This window comes from Coregonus clupeaformis, chromosome 25, assembly GCF_020615455.1.
Source record: "Coregonus clupeaformis isolate EN_2021a chromosome 25, ASM2061545v1, whole genome shotgun sequence".
Taxonomy (NCBI): domain Eukaryota; kingdom Metazoa; phylum Chordata; class Actinopteri; order Salmoniformes; family Salmonidae; genus Coregonus; species Coregonus clupeaformis.
In genome coordinates, this window is record NC_059216.1 from 12,737,508 (window position 1) to 12,749,581 (window position 12,074).

The 12,074-nt window shown below is 42.8% G+C and overlaps 2 protein-coding genes across 2 annotated transcripts; both read right to left on the bottom strand.

Moving 5' to 3' along the window:
* Positions 1–1,358: 1,358 nt before the first annotated feature.
* Positions 1,359–6,685, bottom strand: LOC121539178 (hydroxymethylglutaryl-CoA lyase, mitochondrial). The gene is made up of 9 exons (XM_041847485.2): positions 6,538–6,685; positions 6,006–6,095; positions 5,688–5,795; positions 5,396–5,491; positions 5,032–5,180; positions 4,800–4,863; positions 4,443–4,631; positions 4,199–4,324; positions 1,359–3,979 (listed from the first exon to the last, which is right to left on the bottom strand). The coding sequence occupies exons 1-9, from the start codon at positions 6,634–6,636 to the stop codon at positions 3,878–3,880; spliced, it is 1,023 nt and encodes a 340-aa protein (XP_041703419.2). The 5' UTR covers positions 6,637–6,685; the 3' UTR covers positions 1,359–3,877.
* Positions 6,686–7,581: 896 nt separating this feature from the next.
* Positions 7,582–11,901, bottom strand: zbtb8a (zinc finger and BTB domain containing 8A). The gene is made up of 4 exons (XM_041847484.2): positions 11,706–11,901; positions 8,919–9,778; positions 8,655–8,824; positions 7,582–8,544 (listed from the first exon to the last, which is right to left on the bottom strand). The coding sequence occupies exons 1-4, from the start codon at positions 11,768–11,770 to the stop codon at positions 8,224–8,226; spliced, it is 1,416 nt and encodes a 471-aa protein (XP_041703418.1). The 5' UTR covers positions 11,771–11,901; the 3' UTR covers positions 7,582–8,223.
* Between the last annotated feature and the right edge of the window lie 173 nt (positions 11,902–12,074).

Sequence of the window (12,074 nt, forward strand, 5' to 3'; positions counted from 1 at the left end):
AATCAGAGCTGCAGTAGGCCTATTTAAGCAATTAGGCCAGAGGGGGTGTGGTATATGGCCAATATACCACGGCTAAGTGCTGTTCTTGCGCACGACACAACACGGAGTGCCTGGACACAGCCCTTAGCCGTGGTATATTTGCCATATAGCACAAACCCCCGAAGTGCCGTATTGATATTATAAACTGGTTACCAATGTAATTAGAACGGTCTGATATACCCCAGCTTTCAGCCAATCAGTATTCAGGGGTCGAACCATCCAGTTTGTAAATGCAAATAGTCCATTGCCATACATGGATCTGTACCATTCATTTTGAACTGTGTTTACAGCATGAGCGGTCGTGAGTAGATGCGCAATTTTTTTATCAAAGCGAGAGCTGCATGTAGCCACATGTGCACATTTGTTCATATCCTTTGCTAGTTAGTGAGTTATTAGCCCAGTTATAGATAATTTGTAGTCAGCAATGGGGGAGTGATTGCTTCATACAAGAGCACAAAACGTGTACATTTCTTTGAAAAGTGAGTCGGGTATGAGCTTTTTTATGTCTTAAAGGGGCAGTGTTGTATTTTGAGACATGTTTGAATAAGCTAAGTAGCCAATAGGCAGCAGAGGGTAGCATAGTTTGCCTGATTCTCTGTAATAATGGAATGGGAATAATAATGCATGTTATTTTGTAAAGTGGTTTCTTGCCTCAAACAACACAATAACATTTTCAGTCACCTCCTTGTCTGAAGGACAAGTGGGTAAACAGGTTTTCTCCATTGTTTTTGATGGTAGGCCACTCTGATAGGCCTACATTATGATCAAATAGCCACAGTAGCCTACTTGACCACCGTCTGAAATTGTAACTTCAAGCGGATACAGACTCAGTGTTCACAGTAAACTTGCGCTGGAAGTTGCACAGAATTTTCACAACGTTCAAGTTTGCGCTCAGCAGACCTGAAATTTGCTCAGTGCCGAAAAATATTTGAGGGAACATTGGGTAAGAGGTGGTAGGGCGAAGAGTGAAATACTCATAGGGAACTATTTTGTCAGAGTGACAAGCATGTATTCAAGACACACCTGGCGGAGGTATTCACCCACATCACCAATACTTTGGAGGTGTGCTAAGGCTCTCTAGAAACAGGGACTACTTGAAAGAAAATGCATTTCAGAGATTAGCTTATTAATTACTGAAATGTGTTGTTACTTGCCACAAAGACATTTGTATACTCTCTGTTTTATGACTCCAATATGAGACAACAGAATGAAAACAAATCTCTTTGCTTTGACAGTGTTGATGCAAGATTGGTCTAAACTGGACAGTGGCTTACCACTACTTGGCGATGGTGCACCAACATAAATAAATACAGATTTTATTTTGTTTTTTTAAAGCATTTATTCTAATAGAAGCTCCTCTATTATTTAATCACTTTTTAAATTGTTTTACTCAATTACAAGACTACATCTGCATGGTTACGCTCAGATTGATGTTATAATGCCACAACAGATTGATGTTATAATGCCACAACAGATTGATGTTGTAATGCCACAACAGATTGATGTTGTAATGCCACAACAGATTGCCTGTGTTTGTACATGCTTGTAAACAAACATTCTTTATCCAAGGCCTATGTTGATTCAAATGAGAGATAAGGAATGCTGCTGTTTAATTTATCAAGTCCACATATGCAAGTAAACGCTGGCATCTTGGAAAGCTGGAGCACAAAAGTGGATAAACCAGTGTTTCTCAGTGAACAGTGGTGTGGACACCTGATAGCCTCACGATGTCAGGAGCAGAACCTTCACAATCAGCTTCAAACTTCCATTTTGTACATTATTATTTTTATGAATAAAATGTTAACATTTAATTTACTTTGGTGTCATTCATATTACAGTAGTTGACTTCATTCCGGTTCCTGTTTCACTTTATCTGGAAAGTTACTCTTCAGGTAACTCGGTATTCAGTAGTATTAGATCTTTGGCCCCATTTCTGTCTGACTTAGGCTGAGTGACTAGATCAGAACATATCTAATCAGGACCTTAAAACAGCCCCATGTGACATACAGGACCGAGCCAACAGCACAGGCAAAGACGTCATGTTATACAGGATGTTTAATTAATGTACACACATGCACAGAGAGTGAATAGATGTTCCCAACACAAAGTCTTGGTTTTTGGCATACCATTGCTTTAGGGTTCATTTTCATTTAGAAGTCAGAATTTCTCTGATGTTTATGTCCAAGTCATTATTGGCTCATACATATCTACCAGGTAAGGACAAAATATATTTTAATGTTTCTCTGGGACTCTGAAGTGTAAGCAAGCTAAAGGAATCTCAGCATAGCAGGTCCAGCTTCTCAGTCAAGTTTCTCTCTGTCGCCTAGTACTAGGTGTGGAAGACAAACACTGCCTGTTTGTTCTGTATCACTTGCTTTACATTAAAAGTGCAAAATCCCAACCTCTCAGACTATATGACTCAACCATTACCTCCCACGGAGATGACGGTTAGTGCTCCATTCAATCTGTATCGCTTAAGCGTTACAGATTGCGCAATCTAAATGTTCAACTGAGCCGACATATGCAGCGTTTACAGTGAATGCAGTCTCCGCTAACGCAGGAACATTGCCTTTACATTTCAATCATGCTATAACACTGAACTTCAGCAATACAGATTAAATCCAGCCCTTAGCTTAGTCTATAGAATAATCCGATAGGACGTACTGTACAGGAATCCAATGGTTTACATGTATCTCAATGGTACCACCTTTGATTGGTTTTGGAGTGCCATGAATGAATTTGGATTCCTCAACTAGTCTAGTGTTATAAACTCACCAGATCCCTAGGTGATTCATCTCTTTGTCCTAGTTGGGTAGGCAGTGTCATGCTGGTAGACATTTCTGCTACACTTCCGTAGCTGTGTCACAGACACCGGCTGTGTAAATGCACTAGGTTATGCCATCTGTTCGATTAAATATGCATAACACATTCATTAAAACATTTTTTAAAAAAAATTTATACAGCAAAGAATTTAGCTTCCTTAGATTTGTGACAAACTTTTCTAACAGTGTCAAGTCAGAAGTGCAACCTTTTACAATTAATATTTACATTCCAAGAATTAAAACAGACAAATGAAAAACATTAACATTCTATTCCAACTGCAGGAATGGCGGACTTTACTGCCCTAATATGGTAGGTTTGCAAATCCCAAGTGGTATTCAAGTAAGGATAGTTGGAAGATTTGTAAGATGACAATAACAAACATGACAACACAATGACTAAATCCTGTGACACTCCCTGTCTCAATAGATTTCTTTTCTATTCCACTCTGCAAACATCAAGGTCTGTTTTAGATACCTACTGCAATAAACTGGCACTACCCATCCCTTAGGCACTGTTACAACAAGTGGCTGAACATGAAGATTGACAAATAAGGACAAGGCTGTTTGTACACCCAAATAGTCAATACAACAATAGAAATACAAGTCAATAATCCCTTCATTTAACTTTGTTGATTTAAGTTTGGTATGAGATACATATTCAGCAGCATAATTTACTCTGAATAAACCGTTTGTGCATTTGCAATGATCATGTAACACACAGAGGGCGAGGACAACAAGGCACCAGGTGTATGGAGGACATGAGAAGAATCAGAAGGCACCACCTGAGCAAGGCTTTCCAACTATTTCAATGTTTTCATTTATAAGAAAGGTACTTGACTTACATCAAATAACGGAACACACACAGTCCTTGCAACCGTTTTTACCTACAGCTAAGTCAAAGTATATTCCATCTAGGTGACACAGGTGTGTGTGTGCCTTGCCTTGGTAATGCCTTCTGGCCATGTCTGTAGGTATCACTCTTGACATCCTTCTTATAGGCCTTCGTGGAGCCAGGTTCAGAGTTTGCAGGTTGCCTGGGCCACTTTAGAGCTGGTCTTTCTGTTCAGGGAACTACAGATGAACGCTCCAGCATCCATCAGCTTGGGCAGGTCCACTCCCTGAGACAGAGGGAGAAGGAGGACAACAGTCACACACTGAAACAGGGAACTCTTACATGTGCACTGACCAGTTTAAAAAGAGAACACTGATGACAATTCATTTTTTAATACACAGGAAGTAGAACACTTTCTCGTAACAGTTTGCCAGACTCTATTGGACTGAGGGAGGAAGTGAAAGAGGGAGACTGATAAAGAAAGAGGGAAAAGGTGAATTCTCACCGTCTGAATGCCGAGTCCATGCAGCATGTACACCACATCCTCTGTAGCCACATTCCCAGAGGCCCCTTGTGCATATGGACACCCACCCAGGCCAGCCACTGACGAGTCCACAACACTGATGCCCATCTGCAAAAACAAACACTGTCTTCATCAAATGTATGCCAGTAGTATTATAGTACTTTTATACACCAAATCAGAGGAGTCCTCTATATTGCACTCAGTTTCAGGTCTTACTGTACAGTACCTGCAGGGCGATCAGGATGTTGGCCAGAGCCTGACCATAGGTGTCATGGCAGTGGACTGCCAGGGCGTCAACAGGCACCTCCCTTCTCACTGCCTCCAGCATCTCAGTCATGCCGCCCGGTGTGCCCACGCCTATGGTGTCGCCCAGAGAGATCTCATAGCAACCCATGGAGTACAGACGCTTGGCTACCTGCATTAGAGAAAGCAACAGGTGAAATCTTCAAGCAGGTTTAAAGCTCTATGACACTTAATCAAATATATTTGGAGTATAATGACATTTCTAAGGGAAGATGAAGAGACAGTTTTCTCAGTGACAAGTGATAGAATGCTGGGCTTGGTCTGAGTCAGAGGAACTCACCTGAGCCACTTTGTCTGGTGACACCTGGCCCTCATATGGGCATCCAAGCACACATGACACATACCTGAGGGAACAGATCAAGGAGGTGAGACTGATGCCCTGGAGTCAAACAACCTGACATCTTAGAGCAATGTAAACAACCCTACAGCATTTCACAGACTTTCCCAATGAAAATCACGACTGCTCACATTTTCTTCCTCTGCCCGTCCCTATGTCTGTCTGTCAGTCTTACCCTCTGACTCGCACACCGGCCTCTTTGGCTGCTTTGGTGACCTCCTCAAAGCGCTGCAGACTCTCATCCACAGAGCAGTTGATGTTCTTCTTACTAAACAGCTCAGAGGCAGCGCCAAATATGGCCACCTCTGCTGCTCCTGCCTTCACCTGAGAAAATAACCAGCAACATACTTGCTCAATACCTACAGTCTAAAAATATCACAGTGCTTACAATGGTTTAATAATTAGCTTTGAAGGAATTATTGAATTCACAGAACATGAGTTACTCAAACATCTCTGTGTTTCTGTTATGTGTCTATGTGATGTTGAGGTGACACAGTAAGCACAGTAACATGTGCATGGAGCCAATCAGAGGTACGTACAGCTGCCTGGAAGCCCTTGAGGTTGGGGGTCAGTACGGGATAGGACACACCAGGCCGTCTGTTGATCCCCTTCATCACCTCCACCTGGTCGGCCATCTGTCAATCAGGAGGGACTGGACACGTCACAAACTATGCAATTGCAACTATTTTCATAATTGAATGAATACAGTATCCATAAAACATCTGTAAAGCATACTATGGGAATCACATGGACCGATATTCAGTGATGTTCTGGAATAAACAATGTGAGAGGACATGTTGTTGAGCTATTGAAACACTCTGGTAAGCTCACCTGTGGGACCCATTTTGGAGAGACAAAGCTTGTGGCTTCAATCACAGGAAGACCCGCCTCTGAGAGCATGTCAATCAGGTGAATCTTAATTTCAGCAGGGACGAGAGTCTGACAGGGACAGCAGGAGAGAGACATGAGTTATGACAATAACATCTGCAACAGGTGGCTTTTGACACAGTTCCCCAGAACTGTAAAAATACTTCCTGGTTCCTCATGAGTTTGAGCGACACACCCACCCAGCTCAATTCAATGCACCACCTAAAATATGTAATTCAAAGGTGGACTCAGCAAAAAAGCATCAAAAAAGTGGAATACTACCTTTTCATTCTGAAGGCCATCCCTGGGTCCAACCTCCACTATCTTTACCCTCTCTGGGAGAGCCTTCCCTGCAGATGCACCAACCTGAACCTGTCGACAACAGAGGTAGGTGTGAGACAGTACACATAGCTAACTACACACACACACACACACACACACACACACACACACACACACACACACACAGAGAGACACACACACACACACACACACACACACACACACACACACACACACACACACACACACACACACACACACACACACACACACACACACACACACACACACACACACACACACACACAATATCACATTATGGCTATGACATTGCTCGTTATACCAAAATAGAGTATTTCACAAGCGGTCTTTAGCATTAATGAGAACCAAAAGCTAGCTAGTACTGTAGTAACCTTAGCTAGCTAAGTTAGGCTAATAACAGGCACTTGTGTTTTATTAAATAAATAAATAAAAATATAAAACAAGCGACTGCACTGGGTAGACGTTGAAGAAAGAAAACACACTGACTTACTGATTTCGCCACTGCTGCTGAACAACTCAAGGATAAACATTGATGACCCATTCTAGAACCAAAGGTGCTTCTGTTGACAAATCTCAAGACAGCCGCCATGTTCGTCCAGCCTTAGCATTGACGTATATGTCTTCTTCTTCTTTGGGATTGGGTTGGCAGATCGCATCCAACTTTAAGGTGCATACACTGCCACCTACTGTACTGAAGTGTGAGGCCAGTCACGGTCTACCTACATTAAATTCTCTTCATTATTCCTGTTCCTAAAACGAAAAAATTGCACCACCAACTAACCCTACACCTATATACCACTATTTCCTAAAAATTCAAATCCCCACCCCATTAAGTATTCTGCAGTAACATCTCGTACACACAGGTTATTCTCTGCAGTTGCCACCTACACTCATTAAAAACCCACTACCCCATTCCACTACTTTGACCCTATCTGCTCCTGCACCATGCCAACGACCTGGGAGGACGGGACACCACCACTCAACAACACACGTTGTAACTCTTCTGAAGTCAAATCTCGTATACCCAAATACTTCTCTGCAGCTGCCACCACAACATCTATTTTCTGTGATTTACGTTCCATTTCTGCGGTCCAGAAATCTACCACTCACTGGGATCCTCTCACCCTTGAGCCATCCTTCACTGCCTCAGCATACAACAATTTCTTCTGCTGAGCCTCTACGCCACTAAAACAGTAGTGCATTACCGCCACCTACTGACCAGCCCAGATATAGCCTACATTTGCACCAGGTGTAAAGTTGACTTGAAACACCTCAAATTCTTTTGAAAAATGGAATGCGAAAGCGAAGTTCAGCCGTCTTTAACTTTAATGTTTTAGTCTATCTCATAACCTTTATTATGACTTTGGTTCAAATGGTTTACAACATTATAAACCATCTCTGAGCAAAGAACATCCGCAATATGTCCCTAGACCCCACCATAGATAATTTATTTCAATTTGAGTTTGATTTCCTGATGAATCAATAAAACAAAGTCAACTTGGAATTATTTTAAAAATATAAAATTTAATGTGTGTAAAATAAGTAGAAAATATAATAAATAAACATGAATGATACATCAATAATAATCATGGTCAAAATAATGTGTAGTAATTCATTTCTAAATAAAAACAAACAATTAATAGTAAACAATTAACAGAGTAAAACAATTCAACACAAAAACGTGCAAACACTGTCCACTGTAGTTGACTTAACATGAAAGGCATTGGCAAACTTATATATAAACACTATTGACTTCCCTTTAACATCCCTTAAAATTCTCACTAACATCAAAGGTGTGAGGAGTATTTGGCTGGAAATACGTGTTGATATTCTTGATACAAAGAAATATGAAAACTGACAAACAAAATGGTAACATTATAACATGTACATTAAATATCAAACACTTTTTATTTTCATATTAAACTGAAAATACAAGCTTGAAAATATCTTGTTTAGAATAAAAGCAGTATATTATATTACAAATTCTAATATTTACAGTTATAAATATGTATTATTCAACATAGCTTTTTTCTCCAATGAATAGTCATTCAAAATGTGGATGCTTATATATAATCACTGACAATAAATGTTGAGGAAATATAGCAGACACTCATACACAAAAGTGCCCAGTCAAGCAAACACACACACACACACACACACACACACACACACATTTTCACTGAAGCTCCTCATCGCTGTCTTCCACTTCCTGGATGATGAGGTCAGCTCCTGAGTCTTCTGCCAGGTCGTCATCATCGTTTACCAGCCAGCTCCTCTGTGTGTCTCCATCCTCCTCCTCCCCATCCACCCCCAGCAGCAGGGCAGGCTCCTCGCTAGCCCCCTCCAGGCCATCGATAGGCAGATCCTCACAGCCCGTCTCCTGGATGCACTCAGTACACATTCGGTAGCGCCGCAAGCCCTCACACACCACCCGCCCACTCTGCTCTGTCACCTGCCGCTTACATTTCCTGCACACCAGCTTCCTGGCCTGATGGATCTGTAGCGCATCAATCAGGGAAACAAATTGAGAAATTATACAGGAAAAACACTAATAGAATGTCTACCCCTGTAAATCTGCCCACCATGTTTTAGCCCTAGATGACTCACTGTCTCGAAGTGGCTGCGGAGGTGCTCCAGGCGGGTGAAGCGTTTGTTGCAGGCCTGGCAGGGATACGGCCGCTCGCCAGTGTGACAGCGCAGGTGCCTCTTCAGGTCTGCCTTCCTCTTGACCGTGTGAGTGCAGAACGGGCACTTGAAGCGCATGGAGGGGTTAGGGTCTAAGGGGAGATTGGGGGGACATTAATTAGAACCCGTGTTTACCCAAAGAACCTAATAATTAATAAGGGTCAATAATAATATCACCGCACTCACCTTTGTTGAAGAGTCCCACAACACCCACAATGGTAGGTAGAGTGGCATACAGTTCGTCTGCCTTCTGTGCTGTTTGTGACCGGGCCTCTTGGATGGCCAGGGCCTCATCTGTTGAGGAGCGCATGCAGTAGGGTTTCCTCTTGCCAGCCCCTCTCCGTCTGCGCTCCGCACGAGGCCGGGCAAACTGGGGCTCCTCTGCATTCGGCAGCACCTCCACCTCAGGGCTGTGCTGCTGGCTGGGCTGAGGGGAGCTGAGATCCTGCTTCAGGACTGCAGCATCCAGGTCTGACTCCTTCACCAGGTACCTGGAGGACTGGGGCCTGGAGCTGTCATGGGTCCAGAGGGCAGAGGGAGGGCTGATGGAGCCGGCTGCTTGGTGGTCTATGGCGTTGTCCTCCCTACCCCCCTGGGGGTAGCTATTCTCAGACAAGCTGAGGTAGCGGACGTCATCCTCTTTGGCACTGATCTCCAGGGAGGACTTGATGAAGTCCTTGCAGTAGCTGATGACGTTGTTCATCTGCAGATAGCTGGCAGCAGACATCACCTCGATCACATTGTGGCTGGACAGGTCCAGCTGTCCAGAGTAGATGAAGTCCAGGATGACGGTGAATGTGTCAGGGCTAAAGACCTCGAAGGAGGTGCTGACCGGTTCGGCATTGTCATCGGCCCCATGGGAGAGCAGCATACGGAAGTAGCCACTGCTGCCGAAAAGGACATTGCGGTGGGCCTTGAAAAGCTGGCCCTCCACCAGAACGTTGCAGTCACAGAACAGCTCCTGACGCCTCTGATCATCCAACTGCTTCAGCAGATAGCTCTGGTGGTTGGCTGTGATGTCTGTATGGTACCACCGCTGGGCCTGTCTGCAACACACAACAGACATATGTGACAGGTGAATATAATGTCACACAAAAATTATAACAAGAGGGAAATTGTTGAGACTGATCACATGATCTAGATTGTAAATCATTCAACATACAAACATGAATTCACACCACCAAGATCAACTGAAATGAAAGTGAATTCAATGAATTATTTATGAAAATAATTATACACCCGAAAATGTGCAATTCTCATCCTGTTGTGTAACCATCGACTGACTGCCTTTTGTTTTCTAGGTGGAGCCAATTCAACTCAATAATTTATATATACACTAGATGACTAATAGGGGGCGCTGTGTTAAAACCACCGTGCCTCCATCTTGGCACTCCCCCACTGGCACTCCCCCACGTTGTAGAAAATATTTGGAAGCTATAGAAATGCATTTATTAATGTCTACATTCATTTTTGCAACATGTATTCTATTACAGACACCTTAATCCATACTTTTAAACTATATTGTGTGAGCTAAACATACAAATAAAACTATTTCATACGATATTTAAAAAACTTCCTTTAAGTATTATATTTTTTAGATTACTAATGTTACTGTCCCCACTACAGCAAAAAAAGATGAACAAAATTACATGTATTTAAGTCTTTGGAACATTAAATTGAAATACTGTAGAATTCAATGTATTCCTATGGAGGACTACGCCAACTAGGGAGTGCCAATATGGCCGACCCGTGGCTTCAAAGCCTCTCAAAATACATAGAATCGTCAATCCAGGGTTTATATACGTCATTGTTCCAACTCTTCAGAGAGTCAGCCTACTACATTTTACATTTTAGTCATTTAGCAGACGCTCTTATCCAGAGCGACTTACAGTTAGTGAGTGCATACATTTTTTTCCAATTTGTTTTTTTTCATACTGGTCCCCCGTGGGAAACGAACCCACAACCCTGGCGTTGCAAACGCCATGCTCTACCAACTGAGCTACACGGGACTACTACTAGTCCCCAACCTGCACTGTGAGTGGTTGCCTCAGCCGTCAATCAAGTGCCTTCATCTGAGGGGCTACACCCGATTTACTGACACAACCGGGTAACAAAACCCTGCAATCATCCCATAGGAGAATATGAACGCTCACCAGAAAACTCTTCACAAATAGAAAATGACAGCAATGAAAGATTAGATGAATGTGTGCTTCTCTCATACACAGAGAGGGAATATTTGCTTTGTGCATGTATTGGAGGTTTTGGTTGTTTAAATCAAACCATTTCAAAATGTTCTTGTTTAGACATTTATTTATCCCTAGTTATTTATATCTAATTAGCTGATAACGTTTTAAAAAATATATCAGCATTTCGGAACAAGTAAATGGAATACACGAAGAGCTGCATGCAGCACTGCGCCCACTTAACGCCCGGTTGGAGTGGATACCCTATAAATAAATCAACGAACTAATTCCCCCAAAAATATATAAATCAATATACCATTTAATTCAATAGCGTCTACGCATCCATATCTTAAAATGACTGTGAACAATGATAGGCTACTACAGCGCATCGAAATAAAATCGGGTAGCTGCTGGTGCCTGTGCGCGAGCGCAGGAGAGACGCCCACTTACAGCTCCCGCACAATGGAATTGCAGTAAAACTGAGATATTAATGTAGACTTCAATCGATCAAACACAAACAAATACGAATCATAGTTATATCCCGGGTGCCAATGGACCGCATCACCTTCACACCCGATTTTGGATCCACTGATCACCCCTTTCATGCCCAAACTCCAGAGCTCAGTAGGCTATGAGCAGCGAGGATATAATTTCCGTTCTGCGGAACCCAGTGCCTTTCCTCAGGCGAACGATGTCCGCAGGACCCGGTTACGCCCTATAGGTTAGACTGCTTACCCGCGCTCCCTGCTTCTGCCAATGCTCTACCCACGACAAAGGTATCGATACTCACAGGTGACTTGGTTCGCCCGTTGCCCGATATGCTATATTCGCCCCCATCTCTGTCACCATTGCCATTTTTTTTTTTTGGCAATTTTACTCCTTCTTTTACTGGTTCGGGGTACACATTCGCTCCACTTCCTGCTCAGCCCTAAAGACCGAAACCCGTTTATAGACCGAGAAAAAACGGCAGTGCTGACGTGGGTGTTTAACTGAGCGCCCGAGGGCCAAGGAGCCACTTAAAGTACAAGTGCCCCTTTTAGAGGATATACTCGCCTTTTTCGGGCTTGAAATGGGAAAGTATTGAAATAGTAACATTCCTAAAATACCCGATCCTCCTCATTTTTGTTTGAAACACATTTTGAACAGATTATTTGTTTCA